General features: G+C 46.2%; 1 protein-coding gene across 3 annotated transcripts in view; it reads right to left on the reverse strand.

Annotated features, from left to right (window-relative positions):
* Nucleotides 1-21,547, reverse strand: part of DOP1B (DOP1 leucine zipper like protein B) — a 107,470-nt gene that overhangs the window by 42,261 nt on the left and 43,662 nt on the right. For all 3 annotated transcript variants that reach the window (XM_041735027.1, XM_041735025.1, XM_041735026.1), the window contains exons 10-15: nt 18,075-18,195; nt 15,053-15,172; nt 12,710-12,812; nt 11,418-11,609; nt 8,398-9,082; nt 6,557-6,828 (exon numbers count right to left, since the gene is read on the reverse strand). In XM_041735027.1, the coding sequence (XP_041590961.1) occupies nt 6,557-6,828; nt 8,398-9,082; nt 11,418-11,609; nt 12,710-12,812; nt 15,053-15,172; nt 18,075-18,195 (1,493 nt within the window). The remainder of the gene's footprint in view (nt 1-6,556; nt 6,829-8,397; nt 9,083-11,417; nt 11,610-12,709; nt 12,813-15,052; nt 15,173-18,074; nt 18,196-21,547) is intronic.

The raw sequence follows: 21,547 nt of genomic DNA on the forward strand, positions 1-21,547 counted from the left end.
TTTTTAATCTACGGGAATGTGATTTCCAATTGTCAAATTGCAATGAAAGCTCTGAATCAAAACTTTTGACTGAGTAGTCACCTCGTAGCCACTGTGGGCAAATTTATGTGGAAGAGTCTCCTTCCTTCTGGAAGGTTTAAAACAATGTTTTTTCAAGGGTTTGGGGGCTGATGTTGATCACAAAACACACATCGCACACCTGCTCCTTCATCTGAGTTAGACTTCTCAATCCCTATGTTCTGAACGCTTTCTTAGTGAACTGAATTCTGTTACCACCTGATTAGAAAGGTCAGGACACTCGTGGGATAGTGAGCCTTACTCAACGTGAGCACTGGGATGTGGGCTGTGCTGTGAGAATGAGATAAAGGCCAGAAGATCTGGAAGCAGCCCTGCACCTGGAGTCCGGGAACTGGCACATGGCCTGGCTATCTGTGCAGGTGGCTTCCCTGCTGCCCATCCAGCATCGCCTCATGGGCCAGTGCCAGCCACTGCCATCGTTCTGGAGAGTATATTCTAGAAAGCACACTCCAGTGCCCGGCGAGTGGTAAAGACTCAGATATGTACCACATCTGACTCAAAATAAAAATCAAGGCTTCAGAAAGAACTCAGAAAAGCATACTTTCCAAAAACATCACCAAGGGTACATCGTCAAAACAAGAATATTTAATGCAGTCATTTCATTCTATTGATAGCTTTCTAAGGATTCACAGACTAAATTCTTCCTTCTGTTCTTTCCCTGTGCCTTACAACACAATGACCCCAAACTTCTTGGATAGAAGCAGGAGCAAGGAAGGGTTGCCCAGGCACAGCTGCTGGATTACAGTGACACAGTTCCTGGTTGCAAGATCCACACAGACTCAACTCTGGTAAGAAGAGGAGGGGGCGTGTCGGGGATGAGGGACCCGAACCCAAAAGCAAGTTAGTAAGACTCCACCAGGACCTGATGCCATAGATGGGGTCTGAGGACACAAGATAGTCTGGCTGTGTGAGGAGCTCCATGTGCTCTCCCAGAAAAACTACTGTAAATAAAACTGAAAATTATGGGGAAAAAAATCAAACATTTAGAGTCTCTGTAAATTATCCTAAGGACATTCAGGAAATAAAGATTTATTCAAGAAAATCTACTAAATTTTAGTAGAAGCAACAAGTCTGTAGCAATGAAACTACAACCCTCCCCTCCCACCCCCCGGCCCAGCTTGGTGTGACAAGGAACGTGACTATCCCCCTGACCCTCCCCAGCTCCCAGTCCAAGGCTCTTCATCTTCATGGAAGGCACAGGCCACAGCATTTCACTCCTTGTCCTCACTCCTGGGTGGAGGCTGTGTCCACACACTACAGGCCAAGAGTGCTTGAGTTCAGATAGTTCTTTCCCTAGTTTACTGGTAGGGGGACATTCCATGCTCAGAGAAGCAAGATCAGACAACTGGAGGCTACCGCTGGGAGCGACCTACAGGGCTAGCCCTCCAAGAGAAGCAGGCAACTGTCTCAGTCCCAGCACTTCTTGAGTAACAGGATGTAGAGACTTTGTCCAGAGTGAGAGGCAGGCCATAAACCAGAGAGCTAGCTCCTTCAGGAAAATGTGGGGCAGTTCAAACCCAGGAGTGCTCTCAAAAGCAATGGAATTTTTTAATAAGTGATTACGAAGAAGCTGGTAGCTCCATGACAGCACTAGGCCAGCTTGTTTATCAGAAATAACCAGGACAAGAGACACTTCGGAAGAACCCTCTTTGTAAACAAAACAACTCAAAGATGACCTCCAGAAACCATCAGACTGTGGGGTAACGTACGTCTCTGCTCACTGCTGAAAACATGAGAGCAGTGAGCCAGCAGTTTGTGGAGCCCAATAGTGGGGTGTACACTGACAGCTTCACAGAGACCAGGGAAAGAGACAGTCAGTGACAAACCTTCTTAGGCCACTGTCACTGCAGGCTGACCGCACATCCCTCCAGGGAGCAAGCACTAAAGGTCTCATATGGCAGGGGGGACAGACTCCACCAAAACAGTCTAGGCAAGTCACCAAACAGCAGACAAGGACAAAACAAGATGCAGATGGCGGTCAGAATACAGTAAAGTTGCTATGATACATTATCTAAAATATCCAGGCTTTGATAAAAACTGTAAGATATGCAACAAAACAAGAAAATATGATACTCACACAAGGGAAAACGCAGGCAACAGAAGGTGTCTGGGAGAGCAACCAGGTGTCAGATTTATTTAGCAAAGACTCCAAAGTAGTGATTGTAAGTATGTTTAAATAACTCAAGGAAGCCATGCTTAAAAAAGTAAAGGAAGATATGATGACAACTTCTTTTCAAGTAGAAGACATCAACAGGGAGACAGATAGTGGAAGGAAGGAAGAGAAGGAACCAAATGGAAATTCTGGAACTGAAAGTACAATAACTGAAATGAAACTTTCACCCCTCAAGGAGCTCACTGGTTCATCTGAACTGAAAGAAGGAAGACTCGGTGAAGAAAATGGATCAACAGAAATGGTGAAATCTGAAGAATAAAGAGAAAGAAACGAAGGAAAGGAAACGGTCAAGTGCAGCAGCAGCAGCACGTCCACAGGTGGAGTGCTGGGGAAGGAGGAGGAGAAAGGAGCAGGGAAAATATGTGCAGAAGTAGGGGACAAAACCTTCCCAAATTTGATTTAAAAAAAAAAAAAAGATATTGAACTACACATCTAAGAAGCTTGAAGGATTCCAAGTAGGATAAACTCCACACGATCCACACTGGACACATCACAACGAGAGGCTAACAGACTAAGAGAAGGAGGAAACTTTGAAGCAGCAAGAGAAAAATCACTCATCATTCACAAGGGAAACCCAAGAAGATGAAGAGCTGCCTTTTCATAAGAAAGCTGGAGGCAAGATGACAGTGGGATCTTGACAAATGGGGAGTTCCAATGTAAGTTCCAACATTCACATGAGCATTTGTTACAGGTTATTGGAAAAGTGCTGTTGGGCGTCTGGATGGCTTAGTTGGTTAAGTGTCTGACTCTTGATTTCAGCTCAGGTCACGATCTCAGGGTTGTGAGATCAAGCCCCTAAGGTGGGCTCCATGCTGGGTGTGGAGCCTGGTTAGGATTCTCTCTCTCCCCCTGCTCCCGTGCCCCTGTGTGCACAACATGAATGCTCTCAAAAAAAAGTGCTGCTGGGATCCCTGGGTGGCGCAGCGGTTTGGCGCCGGTCTTTGGCCCAGGGCGCGATCCTGGAGACCCGGGATCGAGTCCCACATCGGGCTCCCGGTGTATGGAGCCTGCTTCTCCCTCTGCCTGTGTCTCTGCCTCTCTCTCTCTCTCTCTCTCTCTCTCTCTGTGACTATCATTAAAAAAAAAAAAAAAAAAAAAAAAAAAAAAAGTGCTGCTTTACTTACATATTGTATATTCAAGCATATCTGGGGCTGTTTAAAGTATATTTATTCTTTTTTTTTTTAGTTATTTTTTTTTAATTTTTATTTATTTATGATAGTCACAGAGAGATAGAGAGAGAGGCAGAGACACAGGCAGATGGAGAAGCAGGCTCCATGCACCGGGAGCCCGACGTGGGATTCGATCCCGGGTCTCCAGGATCGCGCCCTGGGCCAAAGGCAGGCGCCAAACCGCTGCGCCACCCAGGGATCCCAAAGTATATTTATTCTTATATTCCAAGTGTTGAAAGAAAAAAACCACAACCAAGAACATTATACCTAGGAAAACTATCTTTCATAAAAGGAGAAATAAAGGTATTCCAGATAAACAAACACTGAGTGAATCTGTTGCTAGCAGACCTGTCTTATAAGAAACTCTAAAGGAAGTTCTGGTGGTGGCATGGGGCAACTGGGTGACAGGCATTAAGGAGGGCGCCTGATGGAATGAGCACTGGGTGTTACATGCAGCTGCTCAATCGCTCAATTCCACCTCTGCAACTAAGAATTCGCTACATATTCATTGAATTTAAATTTAAAAACATCAAATCAAAACACAAAAGAAATACTAAAGGAAGTTCTTGAGGTGAAAGCAACTGACCCCAGTTCATCAAATCCATACGAATAGCACCAGTAAAGGTAATTGCGTAGCTCTAAAAAGACAGCATAAACGCCACCTCCTTTCTTTCAACTGATTTTCTGGAAGAGGCTGAGCACACAGGTATCCCAGCAGCTATCACCAGAACATGTAGAAACACCCTTGTGCGCCAGTGGCATGGAAGACAGGCAGGGCACAGGTGTGCGGGGGGAGGGCAGTGGCCCGGGTGCCACCTGAAAGCCCCACCTGAAGGGCTAGGAATGTTAAAGAAGAAAGTTAAGTAACAAACTGTATAGCTATTCAGTCTCCTTTCTCCTCCCTGCTTCTTTAAAGAACACAGTATCATGTAGTGACTCTAACGCTGTGTCGTGGGGTCTGTCTCACACATGCACACACACACGGGTGTAACGTGCAGAACAGCACCAGGAAGGGGAGGAAAAGCTGACACTGAAGGTCTCTGGGTTTCACTGCATCTCAGTCTGGAAGTGAGTAGATTCTGATGAGCTAGGATGTACTCGGTAAAACCCTGGAGCGACCACCGAGAAAGCTCCAAAGATCTACAGAGAAAAATCATGAAAGCGATGCAAACATTGCACTGGAAAATATCCATTTGCTGAAAAAGAAAATGGTAAAGGGGGGATGACAAAACCCAGAAAAAACAGTAAGCACAATGGCACAGTTCTGTAGGCACAGTGAAAGCCACTGAACTGTACACTTCCAGTGGGTGATGTGGCCTGTGAATTATGTCTAAATACAGCTATTATTAACAACAGCGACAAGAAGAAACCGAGCTGTAAGGTGGCCTGAGTTATGTGACCTGTTTGGGAAGAGCTCATCCCAAACAGAAAAATGGCAGCCTATTTCCAAGGCCTTTCAGCACAGAGGCTCTTAGGACCCAAAGGAACAGTATAGGTTCAATATCTCATTCACCCATAAAACATGTAAAATATCCCTTCCTAAGCGTCACAGCTTTTCAGGGTGCCTGCCGCCCCATCAGTGCAGGGAAACCTGTTCCATCCACAGTGTTGGGAGCCGCGTGTCAGGAAGGGGTTAATGGATCGAGCAGTGGCTCTCTGTTGACTCTTCCAACCGCGGCCCACCTGTCTCACCCTTGTTGTTGAAGGCTTGTGGCTCAAGGACGCATACTATCGCTATCTATTCAAGGGCGCATACCTTTGCTATCTATTGTGAAAAGACATGTTTGGAGAACTAAGCTTAAAACATCCTGCTTGTTAAACAACCCTGCTTTATAAAAGAGTGAATAATACAAATAAAGTTGGCATTGTGGCTGAATCCGGCCATATGTCCCTCCTGCTCCCACTCTGTTTATGTCTCTTTTCTTTTCCTCATTCCCTTACCCTCATCCCTAGACAGTTGTTGCCCCCAGCTGCCCCCAGTGCGCACGACACCACAGGTCCCGGTGAGTGGGCACATTCCTCTCTGCACCACATCACCTCCTGCCCCAGGGCCCCTGTCACTGCTGGGTGGGCTGGAGAAGCTGAAGGCACTGACCCAAGGGTGCTTCACTGACAGACTGTTTAACAGCCCCCGACCAGTTGGTCCAGAATTGCAGGAAAGACATACAAGCATCATTAGCTATAGGAACCAAACCTGACGGTCAGGAGGCAGACCGAAGGTCAAGTGGCAACCACGTTTGTTACCTGAACCCCTGGATGGCCCAGCGAGGTGCAGAGGGAGCAGCCTCCGAGTCTCACAGCCCCCCAGGTGAGAGCCAGCTGCGTTCTACTCTTGCCCTTTGGCCTCCACGGGGCACTAGCTCAATAGTAAACTCCACTTTTTCTTTTTTCTCATAAGCTGACTGGAACTGCTTGTAGCTTTCTGCAATTAAATGAGCCCTGGCACATATAGCTTTAAGCTATTTCGCTTTGTCCCCCAAAAGAGAGAGAACACGTTCTCACTGTCTTTGGCAATAATCTTCCTTAAATTTGTCGAGTCCTATGTTTTCCTTGATGTTAACTAGCTTTGGGACGCCTGGGTGGCTCAGTTGGTTGAGCGTCTGCCTTCGGCTCAGGTCATGATCCCAGAGTCCTGGGATCGAGCCCCACATCGGGCTCCCTGCTCAGTGGGGAATCTGTTTCTCTCCCTCTCCCTCTGCCCCTCCCCACTGTCCTGCTGTCTCTCCCTCTCTCTCTCTCTCAAATAAATAAAAAAATCTTAAAAAAAAAAAAAAGTTAACTAGCTTCAAAGCCTTTACCCTTATAAGTTAGGGCACAATCTCTTGTTCCATATATTTAGATAATTCAACAATCTTTGCATATGAAGTCCAGTTAGCCTAAAACTGAACATAAATCTTTATGGAACTCTTGCTGCAGAGCCAGAAACTGTGCCAGCAGGCTGGGATGGTGGTGCAGACAAGGGGAGCACAGGTCTCCAGCAACCCTCTTGGGCTGTCCCCCGAGCCATCATACCCTATCACAGCGCCTGCCACCTCGCAGGCAACTTTATTTATTTATTTATTTATTTTTTTCGCAGGCAACTTTAAATAAGTGGTCGGGAAGAGGCTCCCGCCCACCTCCTCCGAGTGGGAAGTACCTGATAGAAGTCTGTTTTCTCTGCAATGACTTTCAATATTCCTGGAGCAATGGGAGGAACCGTCACCATCTGCAGCTTGCCGAAAAAGGGGTTGTGTCCAGAGCTCTTGTAGCGTTTCATCTTGTCTTCGATGACAAGGGCCAGGGACTGGGAGTGGTTGATCACCTCCAGCAGAGTGGAGATGGCCACGTTCTGGAGGAAGCAGTCAGTCACGCAGCAGCCCACGGTCATGAGGGATCGCAGCCACGAAGGGAAACTACAGTCGCCGGCTCCTGAAAGGAAGCAGGTCAGACAAACAAAATCCCATGAAGATACCTCTGCCATGTGCAGGTTCTAAGACGCCCTGAGATCTGCAAGTCGGGTGGCCAGCAGGGGGATAACCTTCCGCTGGGGACACGGTATCAGCCATCACGCAGGGCCAGAGGACAAAGGAGACTGGGTCTGCTTTTGAAAGCTTGTCACATTACTCGAATTCTGGAAATGTCAATCTCAAGGCTCCGAGATGACTCAAAGTGTTTACTATTTATTTTAAAAATTTACATAGAGAATTCATGTTAAAATTTTCTTCTAGATTTATAGAGTCAATCCACATTTTTTGGCATAGAGTTCGAAGTGTTTTTTCAAGGCTGTCTTGATGGTGGGACACATGGCACTAGCTTTAAAAGAGGCCCAAAATGCACCGTAGATTTAAAACCTAGTGACGTGCTTCCAAGCACAGGTCATCTGCAGCTAATGAGCCAAGAGACACACTGCACAGGAAATTTACTGTAATGACAACAGGAGGGGACAGCTTTGTCCTGCATTCTCACCAATGTAATCACTTTTCTCTTGTTCTCTATCTTCCTCTTTTTTCTTTAAAGCGTTCACTACCTGCTAAGGATTGAGTTGTGTCTGCCCCAAATTTATATGTTGAAGCCTGATGCAATGGTATTTGGAGGTGGGGCCCTCATGACGGGATGAGTGCCCTTATAACAGACACCAGTGAGATCTCCCTGGACCCTCGGGCTGTGAGCACCCCGAGAGAAGGTGGCTGTCTATAACCAAGGGGAGAGCTCTCATTAGAAACTGACTCTGCTGGCACCCTGACCTCAAACTTCCAGCCTCCAGAACTGTGAGAAGGACATTTCTGTCCCTTAAGCCACTCTGTGAGTGCTGGAGCTGCTAAGACACTGCCTGTTATGGGTAGAACGGTGTCCCTCCAACACCCCCAAATTCTTACATTGCAGTCATAAACCCCTTTAGGGCCTCAGAATGCAAACTTCTTTGGAAATAAGGTTGATGCACATGTAAGGAGTTAAAGCAAAGCCATACGAGGGTGGGCCCCTAATCTGGTATGACTGGTGTCCGCAACCCAGGACATGTACACATATGCAGGGGGGCTGCAGTTAGGATGCCATGAGCCAAGGAACTACCAGAAGCTAGGGGAGAGGCCTGGGAACACATCCTCCTGATCCTTCAAATGGAGAACAGCCCTCAGATCTCTGCCTCCAGAACTGTGAGACAATACATTTCTGTGGTTTTAGCCATTTAGCTTGTGGCACTTTGTTATGGCACCTTAGCAAACTAATGCCAATCTTTAACAACCGGGATGATGGACTAGTCTATTTACTGATCATCATTAAGCACCTTTTCTGTTCCAGACCTCTTAATGGGCTGTGTGGGACCGCTCAAGTTTAGAGATACGGTCCCATCCTCACCAATCTGCCCCCTTTAGGACGCAAGTCAAAAGCACGCACAAATAGTGACAAAAACACACAGGGCAGACGGTTTTGACTGGTCTGTAAACACCAGCTGAACGACAGGGCTCCTTGAGGAGGACTCTGTGGGGGCAGCCCTCTCACCGGGAAGCTGGAAGAGCGTTTCGCAGAGCCGCTCCGTCTCCTCCTCAGACAGGTAGACGGGGAAGGTGGCGCAGTCCAGCAGCAGGTGGCAGGCGGCAGCGAAGGCCTCCCTGCAGCCCTCCCGTGAGCTGCCCAGGTCAACGACCACCTGCTCCACAGCCCAGTCCCCCTCCTTCTTTGGGCCGGGGCTCCTGGGAAGAGGTGATGGCAACTCCGCACTTTTTGTCTTAAATGGAGACCCTCGAGCTGTGAACAAGTCTGAGAGCATCTGCTTAAACTGGGGCACGCTGATGGGCTTCGCGTCCCATGGGTTCTTCCTGTCGGAGTCACTGCCTGCTGCACACGGTGGCCCGCCTTCATCCCTCTGGCTCGCAGGCTCTTCATGCTTGTCCTCTTCCCCGGACGTTGTCACTTGTACTCCAAAAATGTTCTTGTGCGCAAAGTTGGCGATCAGCTCCTGGATGCAAAGAAACGTCCGCTGCATACTCCCACCCTTCTTCCAAACATCATCTTTTTCGGGAGAAACCCTGGGGACCCGCAAGTGCTCTGAGAGCTCTGGCGATGAGGCACTGAGCCCAATCCCACTGTCTTCAGACTTGAGGGGAGGAAACGAAGCATCTTCATCAGCTGGAATCACTGCCTTGGTGTCTATAATCACTTCACTGTTTTCACCTTTTACTGGGCTCTGTAAAAAAAAAAAAAAAAAAGGAAATTTGTATTGTACACTTCTTGTGAGGTCAAGAGATTCAAATATCGGACATACCATGAATATGTACTTCCTGTTTTTCGAAACCCTAATCCTCTACACCAAGAGAATCCCTGTGTGAAAGCATATAATAAAATGAAGACAGCACATCAGGGGGAAGAGAGAGGGAAGAGGCTGCCGGGCCCCACACTCTCTGAGGAGGCTGGCTTTGAGCCCAATCTGTATTATTTATTTAGGTTCAAGGTTCAAAAACCCTATTTAAAAATAGTTTCTGACATATTTTAAATTAAAAAACTGAATGAGGATATTGAGCTGAGGGTAAAATAAAGGCCTGAAGAAATTAATGAGCAAAAAGCCAGAATAAAGTGTTTACCTGTGTGTATATGGTATCTATCTGTCCATCTATCTGTGTGTGTGTGTGTGTGTGTACTCTGGCTTTTTTCCTTTTTTTTTTTTTTTTAAAGATTTTATTTATTCATGAGATACACACAGAGAGAGAGAGAGGCAGAGACATAGGCAGAGGGAGAAGCAAGCTATAGGGAGTCCAACACGGGACTTGATCCCAGGACCCTGGGATCACAACCTGAGCCAAAGGCAGACACTCAACCACTGAGCCATCCAGTTGCCCATTCTGTGGCTTTTTCAAGGAGATGACACTGCAACCTTCAACCAGTCAACCTCTTCTCTTACAGTGTGCTCTATAGGGAAGAATGAAATAGAATGCACTTTGTGAAACATCATTAATTGTATTTGTAGACACATGCTTAAATTTTGTGTCTTAAATCATTTAAGGGAAATTCATTAGCTACAATAGTTAGAAAAAAAAAGGGGGGGGGACTAACTTTGGAAGGGAGATTACCAGTCTGTAAGCTAATCTGCACCCAAGTGCAGGCCCGGCCCTGACCACGCGGAGTGGAGGGCCCATTGCCTCGTCTGTCTGCACTCCTGCCTGCAGCTGCACTGAATGGGTGTCAAGAGCAGAATTTTTCAAATCTTTAAGGAAAGCAGAAAATAAAATCAATCCAGACTGCGGGCCTCGAGCTGCTTGGGGGAACTCTGGCTGTTATTGTCTTCTGGGAGGACCCTTTGGCAGCATCCATACCAACTTAGAAGGAACATGCATCTCTCCCAGTTTAAAAAGAAATGGGCTTGATCACAGCCCACGTGGAGGAGTTGATCCTTCAGAGAAACCTGCAAGCATGAACTAGTTGTGCAAGGATGCTTAGTACAGCACTGTTTTTAACATTGAAAAACCCAAAATCATCTATGTGACCTTGGTAGGGGAAGAGCGGAAGATGAGGTAAAGCAGCAAGACTATATGGCATGGAAACCAAACAAGAGTAAGATACCTCTATGTAGACCAAAGTGGAAAGAGAACCAAAGTGAGTCAGAGAACAGCAGATGTTATGGGTTGAAGTGTGTCCCCCTCAAAAGATGAGAAGTCCTAACCCCGGTACTTGTAAATATGACCTTCTTCGGACACGGGCTCTTTGCCGATGGTCAAGTTAAAATGAGCTCCTCAGGGTGGACCCTAATCCAACATGACTGATGTCCTTACAAAGAGGAAATCTGGCATTGTGAGGATGAAGACAGATCAGGGCAATGAGTCTACAGCAGAGGGACACCAGAGACTGCCAGCACCACCAGGAGCTGGGACAGAGGATGGAGCCGACTCCTCCTGCCACACCCTCAGAGAAAACCAGCCCGGCCCACACCATGATCTCTGACTTCCAGCTCCAGAACTGGGAGACACTAACTTCCACTTATTTAAATCACTCAGCCAGCGACACTTCCCTACTGCAGCCCACGTAAACTAGTATCTCACTCAGATGCTTAAAAAGGCACCAGCGTCACGCAAATACAAACATATGCATAAAAAGGTCTGGAGACTGAGCTGAATTGAAGCAATAGCTGTAGGAGAACGTAGCGGGGGTGAGCAAAGTGAATGGGGGTGTCAGCTACCAGACTAGAAGCTTTTAGGAAGTGTTTGAGGATTTTAGAAGCATATTTTAGCTATTACCTTTATATCCTCTGATCTTTACTCCTTTTTTTCAAAAAATTCATTCATAAGAGAAACAGAGACAGGCAGAGACATAGGCAGAGGGAGACTGCAGGCTCCCAGCAGGGAGCCTGATGCAGGACTCAATCCCAGGACCCTGGGATCACGCTCTGAGCCAAAGGCAGACCCTCAACCACTGAACCATCCAGGCGTCCCTGATCTTTACTCTCACTCCAACCAACCCTAATTCCTTCCTGCTCCCAGGAAGGCAAAAGCCTAGCCCAAGGGAGCCACTTGTGCTCCTCGGGGCCATACCATGCTTCCACTCGTGGGCTCCATGTCCAAGTAGGAAGGTGGCATCTGGACCTTGCTGAGCACTTTGAAACATGTCTTCAAGGCATGCGTGAGCTCAGGTAAGCTCAACGCCTCCATTTCCTCAGCCAGAGGCTGCACCAGACAGCCCAGCACCTGAGGGAGGTACTGGGTTTGCACCTCGGAGTAAAGTTCCTGTGGAAAACAAACATGAGATTAACTAACAGGTTTCCAATTTCTGGTCAGAAAAAAAAATGCACCTCAAAATGGCACCTTGAAAAAGTCCATTTTTTAAAAGATTTTATTAATATTTATGAGAGAGAGAGAGTGAGCATGTGTGTGTGTGAGAAGGTGGGGGGATAGAGGGACAAGGAGACTCCTCGATGAGCAGGGAGCCCGACAAGTAGCTCGTTCCCAGGACCCTGAGGTCATGACCTGAGCCTAAGGCAGACACTTAACACACTGAGCCACCCAGGCGCCCTGAAAAGTCAATCTTTTTAGAGAATGAGTGTCTCATGTTCATTCCCAAATCAGAAAAAAAAAATCTCTTTGATCTCAACAAATCAATGCACATTCTTTCTCTCTTTTCAAGTGTCTTTACCTTTTCTTTGCATTTTTTCTTCCTAAAGACTTGGGGGAGAGAGAGAGAGTGTGCATGTGAGCAGAGGGAAGGGCAGGAAGAGAGAGAGAATATTATGCAGGCTCCACTCTCAGCATGGAGCTCGACGCGGGACTTGATCTCAGGTCCCTGAGGATTATGACCTGAACCAATCAAGAGCTGGACGCTCATCTGATTGAGCTACCCACCCAGGCGCCCCTCAGGTGTCTTTACTTTTTCTAATAGAAAAATCACTGTCACACTTACTTCCATATTAAGGAAATTAGTTTCCTTTAAGAAAATTAGCCAGTAGCACAATTTTACCTAGAAATACATTTACTCTCACTCCTAAATAATGGCAGTGCAAGGTGATGCCAGTTTATCTGGCTCACGTGACCTGGGCTCAGGCCACTTACAATGGGCTCAGAGTTATAACTTCTTTTATTTTTTTATTTTAATTTTTAAAATTTAAATTAAATTTGCCAATATATAGTACATCATTAGTTTCAGATGTAGTTTTTTCTCTACCTGTCTCTTGCGTAAGAGACTTAAGAGGTTACATTCAGCTACATCTTCCAGGCCAAAACAAACATGAAAAGTGTTGTGGATTTACGCACACCCGCTTTTCAGGCCAACAACACTAATGAACGGAAATAACAGCAAGCATGGGGTCGCCACTTCTTGGCAGGGGCCTTACCAAGGGGATAACATCCAGAAGGAACACCAGGAGGGTGCAGAGCTCCGAAACCGTCGGGGGAGGGCTGATGCTTTTCCCAACAGTGTAAGTGTGCTTCGTTGGTCTACAGAAGTCACGGGGAAGAAAATCCAATCAATTCTTTCTCCTCTAATACCTTTAAGTATCTCTTATGATGTCGAATCAAGTTACTCTATTTCAAACATAACGAAAGACAGCTCTGTGCTCTAATGAGGAAGCTTCAGTGACTAAAACCACTGGACACAGAGGTGTCAGTCAGTGTCTTGAATCTGCCTGTCTCCCAAACAGGTCCAACTCAGACTCGAACTTCATCAGTCCAATGAGGGTGGTCCCTTGGTGGTGGGATTCCGCGCCCAGCACATCCTGCTTTCAACAGGAGCAATGCTAAGCAAACGCATGGTCCAAGGGAAGTCGCCTGGTTAGAGAAGACATGGACTGCACAGGTCCACCTGCTGTGGGGGCAGCCTGAGATGACTCCTCCATGTGACACTTTTGAGCTCATCCCCGTGAGCCACTTAGCTTTTCCAGCTTCCACAGAGAACTTTAACTTCACCAGTCAGCTCTACAGTAGCCGCTTATACAAAAACTCAACACTTGTTTCTAAATAAGCAGACAGCTGGTGAAATAGGTAGGTCAAAAACCATACGTGTTGGTTCTCAAAACCAACTTTGGATTCATCGAGCTATCACAGCACAACTCAACCTGGGTTGTCTTCACTGCAAATTAGCACCTGGCTACCCAGGGGTTTATCTTAGCAAGAAAATGCCTTTGAAGAACTGCATACACCATAATCTAGCAACTAATCTCAGGAAACCTCCAGCATATGTCTGTAAAGGGACAGGACAAAGTGCTATTTGTAACAATGAAAAAATTGAAACTGGTGTTTCCACCCGATGTACACACAGATCTCCAGAGGACTGTTAACCAACCCCGCAACAGCAGACTGCAACGTTATCTACAACCTGATATCCCTCATGTAAAACTTGAACAGACACACTGGACTGTGTCATTTCTGGATACACATTTAGTTATAAGGGCACAGACAACATCAGTGATAGGACAGACACTAATAATCCCAGTAGGAAAGGAGCAGGTGCTGGGAAGGTAGGAGGGAGTTAGTTCTACCTAGGAAGCAACATTTTATTCCTTAAAAAAAAAAAAAAAAAAACTGAAAAACAATGGCCAAGTGTTGCCTAAATTTCCAGTAACGGGTGCACGTGTGCCTGGCATTTCTTGTTCTTTCTTACATTTGAAATGTTGCATAGTTGATTTTTTTTTTTCCTTTTTTAGAAGGCAAGCACACCATGTGACTCCGAAATGCAAATAGGCTGACCAAGATATACTGTAGCTTCAGTATAACACAGCCAGCTGTGCTCTTGCCCATGGGTCCAACTACGACTAATTTATCCATCACGGAGTTGAATGCCTACGGGGACCTGGCTCCAGGGGCACAGAGTAGCACAGTGGGAGAGCTGGGGAGTCCGACATTCCTGGGTTCGCATCTCAGCTGCTGCTAATGTGTTGTGTAGTGCCATACTGGGTGCCTCATGTCACTAGGCTCCGGCTTTCTTCTTTGATACAAGTGCCGACTTCTCTTTGGGGGTGTCCCAAGGAGCTAACGAGTGTGCTTGGTTTTCAGGCCAGAGGAGGGCCCACAGCAAACAACAAGTAAAGCTTCTACTAAGTTGCTAGGTTGGGGGAGAACAGAGACAGCACAGAGCATCATGCTGAACAGTACGAGGAAGGAAGCCTGATGCTGTGACTTGGACAAGACAGGGGCTGAGAGACTACACTAGTCCCCCGCTGTGGGGAGAAGGTCCTGGGAGAGGCTCCCCAGGGTGTGCCACCATCCATGATGTTGAGGTGGTGCAAGTCACCAACTAAAGCTGACATAAAGCTGATTATGGCAGTTTGAAACATTAAAGCTTTTATCTGACCCATGATACAAAAATTTCAGGAAGAATTTAAGAAGACTGATGATTTCAAAATCACTTGCTCTTGTCACTGAGGTGCAGAATAAACCCCTTTAAACAGATCCACCTCCCAGAGAACAATGTGAAGGTATGTTTGGTCAACGTAACTAGAAAATGCACAGGGTTTTCTCAAATTAGAATTAATAAATTAAAAAGCTCCAGAATTATGTGGCAGAGATTATCGGAACCTTCTCACGGGCAATATCTTTTATTCTACTAAAATTTTAAGTGAATTCTCTCCCATTGTGTGCTCAGCAGAGACCACCCACCCTGAGCCACAATAAGCAGCTACGAAACCACAAAAGCTTCCAATTCTTCCTAAACGTTCCATAATCCTGAACTGGATACTTACCTAAAGCAGTCCTCAAAACACCGGGTCATATAGTCCCAGAGAAAGTCTGTGCTTAGGGAAGTGATCAGCAAATTCACCGTTTTAACAATCTCAGAGGCATTTCTGTTTTCTTTTATTGCACTGTAAAGGAAAATGGATGCTCATAAATATATCTATGAGAAACCGTCTATCATGAGAACAGTGTGTCTGAAAAACTGTAATTCATTTCCTTTTTTTTTTTTTAAAGATTTATTTATTCATGAGAGACACAGACTGAGAGGCAGAGACATAGGCAGAGGGAGAAGCAGGCTCCTCGCAGGGAGCCTGATGTGGGACTCGATCTCGGATCCCGGGATCACGACCTGAGCCAAAGGCAGGCACCAATCACTGAGCCACCCAGGAGTCCCTCGTTTGCTTATTTCTAGAGAGACAGACAAAACCCAGTAAGAAACCCAGTAAGGATAAATATGTTACTAGTCTGACAGAGAAAAAAGTTTGCATAATGCCATCCTACACAGTATATATACTGATACATTCTCTTAGAAGTAAGTGTAAGAGCTACTGTAAAAAGAATCGGTATAAACCAGGTTTAGTCCAACAGTGAGTCATTAGTACCCTGCTGGTAAAATGACAGGGTACACCCATTTGGGTGGGAAATTTGGCTAAGATTTAAATGTGCATCTTCTATGACTCAGGAAATGTATTCTAGGGGTTTCTCCTACAGAAGTCCTTGTACAGGCACACAAGTATGCATGAGAATACCACTGCAAGGTCGTTTAAAAATACTGAGAAAGTAGAGGCCACCTAACAGTTAATCAATGGGAGACTGGTCAGTCAGGATTTATTTAAATAAGTGATAAATCCTCATTGAGGAACCAAAGGCAACGTGATGTTCCACTGCAGAAGGCAGGGGAGCTACTCATGACTGCATTTTAAGAAAATAAGCAACTAAATAATTAATGTAATTCCATCTCTATAGATTATTTTCTTAAAGATTTAATTATTTATTTTAGGGAGAGAGCAAGCGTGTGAGCTGCAGGAGGAACAGAGGGAGAAGACCTTAAGCAGACTCCCCACTGAGCGTGGAGCCCGATGTGGGGCTTGATCCCATGATACTGAGATCATGACCTGAGCTGAAATCAAGAGTTGGATGCTTAACTGACTAAGCCAGCCAGGCTCCCCTCTAATTCCATCTTTAAAATAAAATATAGGCATCTATATATTTATGATTGCATTGAAAATCTGGAAATAAAAATGTTTTACGTTTTTCTTCTCAAGGGCGGTGGGATTGTGGGTGATATCTTTTTTCTCGATATGTGCAAATATTAGTATATTCCACAAAGAGCATGTACTATTTTCGTATTCAGAAAAACAATAATTCTGGTAGAAAAGAACAAACACTCTGGGAGAGAAAAAGCAAACACTCAGAACTCTTGGTACATTGACAATTAAGAAGCCAGAGAAATCTTCAAATAGATTTATATTTTCAATATACCTAATGCCAATTCAAGCAGAAAAAAGTTACATCAAGAATAAAGTAAAAAAGAAGAGACTGTATTATCTTAAAAGGAACAAAAACAAGGGACGCCTGGGTGGCTCAGTGGTTGACTGCCTTCAGCTCAGGTCATGATCCCAGGGCTCCGGGAATGAGCCCCACATTGGGCTCCCTGCTCATTGGGGAGTCTGCTTCTCCATCTGCACTCCCCCTCATCCCACTCAAATAAAATCTTGGGGGGAAAAGGAACAAAACCCAAAACCTAGGGTTGAGAGAGAGAGAACTACATACCTACATACATGTCTGCCATGTCCTGAACCCCACTCACTCCACCTTCAGGTCCTACAGCACAGGCCCTTGGAGTGCCCTTGACCAGCTCTCCCCCTGCCACCAGACCCTGGCTCTACTTCCTGACCTTGCCCCATCCTCTGCCATCCTCCCTGTAAGTCACCACATGGGAACACCAGCTCCTGTCCTTGAAACAGCTTTCACACTTGCTCAGTAAATATGTTCTGTATGTCCCAGCTGGGCAGAGACTAACTCAGATACCTTTGAAACTCTTCACAGGGCACCTGGGTGGCTTAGTTGGTGAAGTGTCTGCTTTCAGCTCAGGTCATGATCTTGGGGTCCTGGGATGGAGTCCTGCCTCGGACTCCCTGCTCAGCGGCCAGCCTGCTTCTCCATCTGCCCCTCCCCTCTGCTCGTGTGCAAGCGCTTCCACCACCCTCTCTCACAGGAAAGAAAAGAAAGAAAAAAGAAAAAAGAAAAGAAAAAAAAAGAAAAGAAAAGAAAAAAGAAAAGAAAAGAAAAGAAAGAAAAGAAAAGAAAAGAAAAGAAAAGAAAGAAAAGAAAAGAAAAGAAAAGAAAAACCTCTTGACAGTATTTGACAGGGAGCAGGCCATTTATGGTGATTGACTCAAGAGCATCCGTTACCTTAATCAGTGGTGTGATCCCTTGCCTGCCTGCTTTCTCTAGCCCCACATGACTTATAATAAACAGTAAGGAAACAAGACTTGTGCCATCAGGTTATGGAGAAGAAGTGTGAAGCTGTGAACCAAAGTGTGAAGTATGTGGATGGGGAAGAAGTATGAAGCTGGGGGCCAGAGTGTGAAGTGTGAATGGGGATAAAGTGTGAAGCTGAGAGGCAGAGTGTGAAGCGTGGATGGGGAAGAAGTGTGAAGCTGGGGGGCAGAGTGTGAAGTATGGACGGGGATGAGTGTGAGCTGGGGGCCAGAGTGTGAAGTGTGGACCGGGAAGAGGTGTGAAGCTGGGAGCTAGAGTGTGAAGTATGGATGGGGAAGAGGTGTGAAGCTGGGAACCAGAGTGTGAAGTGTGGACAGGGACGAGTGTAAAGCTGGAGGCCAGAGTGTGAAGTGTGGATGGGGAAGAGGTGTGAAGCTGGGAACCAGAGTGTGAAGTGTGGACAGGGATGAGTTTGAAGTTGGGGGCCAGAGTGTGAAGTGTGGACAGGGATAAAGTGTGAGGTTGGGAGCCAGACTGTGAAGTGTGGATGGGGAAGAAGTGTGAAGCTGGGACCCAAAGCCGTACCTTATTAGTGAGTTTCCACTCTGGGTATAGCTAAGTTTGAGATCAGAGCCAAGAGCGTCTCTGCAGTAAGAATAAAAGGCTCGGATGACTTCAAGAAACAAATTCCCAACCACTCGAGGCCCTGTAATTGAAAAGAAAATGGTCAGAGAGAGATGAACAACCCACGTTCAAATCAATAAACAACATATGCGTGAAACAGAGTTTGACAGTGACAACCCAAGCCAGGGGAATAAAATTCATGAAAACGGCCAATATTTTTGCAGCACTTGCTGTACCTGTTACCTTGTTTACACCTTACAATAGCCATAAGACCGGGTACTGAATTGTCGTATGGACTACAGACAAAGGGATGGGGCAGAGAGGTGAAGGAAGGCATCCAAGACAGACTAGCCTGGGGAGCCAGGTGCATGCTCAGTGTGCGTAAGTGTGAACGCGCTGCTTGGCCAGAGATGCTACTCAGCATAAATACCAATGAAGCAGGGCAACTTTCTGATTTTATTTTACATTCTTTGAAAACGGATTTATTTTTAAAGGTTTATCTATTTATTTGAGAGAGAGAGAGAGTGTGTGCACTTGAGTGTGGGGGGTGGGGGGAGCAGAGGGAAAGAGAAACCCAAGCACACTCTGCACAGAGCACAAGGGAGCCCAACCAGGGGCTCGATCTCATGACTCGGAGAGTACAAACTGAGCCAAAACCAAGAGTCAGACACTTAATTGACTGAATCATAGAGGCATCCTTGTTTTTCTTTCTTTCTCTCCCTCCCTCTTTTTTTTTTTTTAAGATTTTATTTATTTATGCATGAGAGACAGAGAGAGAGAGAGAGAGAGAGAGAGGCAGAGACACAGGCAGAGGGAGAAGCAGGTTCCATGCAGGGAGCCCGACATGGGACTCGATCCCGGGTCCCCAGGATCCCACCCTGGGCCGAAGGCGGCGCTAAACCGCTGAGCCACCGGGACTGCCCCTCTCTTTTTTAAAAGTAATCTCTCCACCCAACATGGGGTTTGAACTCATGACCCTGAGATCAAGAAGTCACATCCTCTACCGACTGAGCCAGTCAGGCACATCTCTAAATTCTCTTAATCATGAGCTAGAACCTCACAAAATAAATACCACCACTCTTGAGAAGCTTATTAAAAGGCACAGAGGAATAGACCAGCTGCAGGTTAGAGAAGCATTCCCGCCGGTGAGGCAGGTGGAAGGCAGCCATCAGGCAGGGAAGGGAGTGACTTCTCACGCATGTGTACGAAGGGATGAAGACAGGATGGATTCAGAGGAAATGAAAGCTCGGTCAATATATCTGTGTTAAAAAGCAATCAGCAGATTAATCCAATCTTTCATGCTGCTTTTCTCACAAAAACAGAAGGTGTGCCTCTGAGAAAACTTTTTCATGATAAGCCCCGCGTGTATTTTATCTACGCTGTAAGAAAGCTGAATTTGCTTTTTACAAATGAAGGCAAGTTTGTTGCCATGATTCAGGAGAAAATGGGGCAGTGAGTGAAGCCTGGTAGCAAAAGAATGAGCACCCTGGGCCTTCTAGCTCTCCTTCTGTATAATCCACCCCTCTGCCTCTCAAGTAGGTCTTCTCTGGGACAACTAAATTAACAGAAAAATAAAATCAGACTGCTAGATTGGGGAGAAGCCTGCCATTCACCGCCTTCCAGCAACTATCACCTGGAGCCCCAGCTGGCAGGAATATTTCACTTGGCTCACCGAGGTGCAGGGTCACAACATAAAACACTCATCCTCAAAAATGCAGTCACTTTTTTCTTTGAATATTTCCCCAAGTTACGTGGGAGGGTCCCAAGACACTTACATAGCTCACTTCACTTTTTAGCCTAAATCATGATTTTCCCAAATTGCAGTTACTCCACACCAGGATGAAAATCTACTGGAGCCACCGCTGGCCAACAGAGGCAGCCGGGGCGGGGGGGGTGGTGAGGGGGGATGAGGGGAGCACAGTACACAAGTACCTTCAGGTGGCACTGAGGGCTGAAGCTTGGAGGGACAGACGCTTCAAGCTTTGACTTTAAGAGCAGCTAGAGCTGTACATGTCATGGGACACAAGTTCTTCTGTGTTCCAGGACTAAGCATCTCGGCTATGGGGGTCCGAGCACAGTCAGGGGAGCAGTGGCGTCCTGCCAACGAGAGCTTAGGCTCTAGAGTCAAACAGACTGCGTTTTAATCTCAGCTCCTGGGCAGCTCTGGCAAATCTCTTGTCCTTTCCATCTGTAAGATGGGAGCAGTGAGAAAACTCACTTCAGGGTTGTTGGGGGCAGGGAGGTGCATAGGGTGATGTGCGTTAAATGAAGTATACAAGTCACTTCACATTAAAAAATCGCAAAAAAAAAAAAATCGCTCAAAAAATGTCAGCTGTTATTACTCACAATAGTAAAAACGCACGAGGACCTCAGAATCTCCCTTCCATCCAACTTGACTGGATGCCTTCTTTTTTGCACCTTTTGCACCTCTAGAGCCTTACCATCATCCCTGCCACACAGCAAATGTTCCCTGACTGCCCCTGAATGAATCAACGAAGACCAGAGGGAGAAGGCTCCTTGGTAATGCCCTTGACCTCATTCTCTGCAAACAGCTACCAGGCGATGGACAAGTCCTGAGAGCTCAGATGATGCCATCAAACTTGAAATCCCAGGGCTCCTGGGTGGCTCAGTCGGTTAAGCGTCTGCCTTCTGCTAACATCATGATCTCAGAGTCCTAGGATCGAGCCCCAAGACAGGCTCCTTGCTCAGCACAGAGCTTGCTTCTCCCTTGTCCTTCTGTGCTTTCTCTCTCACATTAATTAATTAATTCATTCATTCATTCATACATACATACTTACTTAAATACAAAAAACCACCACCACCATCACAACAAAAAACCCTTAAAATCCCATGGAGAAGATGGGACCCATCATGGTGTCCAAGTGACTGGATGTTAAGAACTGTCAATGGATATTGAAGCCATTTCTACTCTTTAAGCAAAGGAGAGAACCAACACTTGGAGGACCACAGTGTGTAAGAGGGGACCCTTTAGGAACCAGAATCTAGTTCAACCCCGTTCATTTGGCAGAGGAACAGACTGAGGCCCACATTGCAGAAGTGCCTTGCCCCAGTCACAAGGCAAAAAGATGGAGGAGGGTCCCCTACTCCCTTGAAAATAAAATCTAAGCTCATTTGATACATGATATTTGATTGGAGAAACATTCTCACAAAGTCTGAACTGTCTATACTCTGGAAGCACATGTGCCGACGTGCACAATAGGAGCTCAAAGGAATTTTTCTAACAAAAGTGCTCATGCTATTGTGCAAAACTTTTAAGTGGTGCCTAGATAGGATAACTGAACACATAACATGACGAACTATTTCAAGATTCGGAAACTCCGATGATGGAATTACATTCAAAATGACCTGAGGATTGTTGTCTCACCAAGCTTAATACCCCTGGACCTACGGTGGTGACCACGTGCCGCACGTTA

Source organism: Vulpes lagopus, chromosome 20, assembly GCF_018345385.1.
Source record: "Vulpes lagopus strain Blue_001 chromosome 20, ASM1834538v1, whole genome shotgun sequence".
Classification (NCBI taxonomy): Eukaryota; Metazoa; Chordata; class Mammalia; order Carnivora; family Canidae; genus Vulpes; species Vulpes lagopus.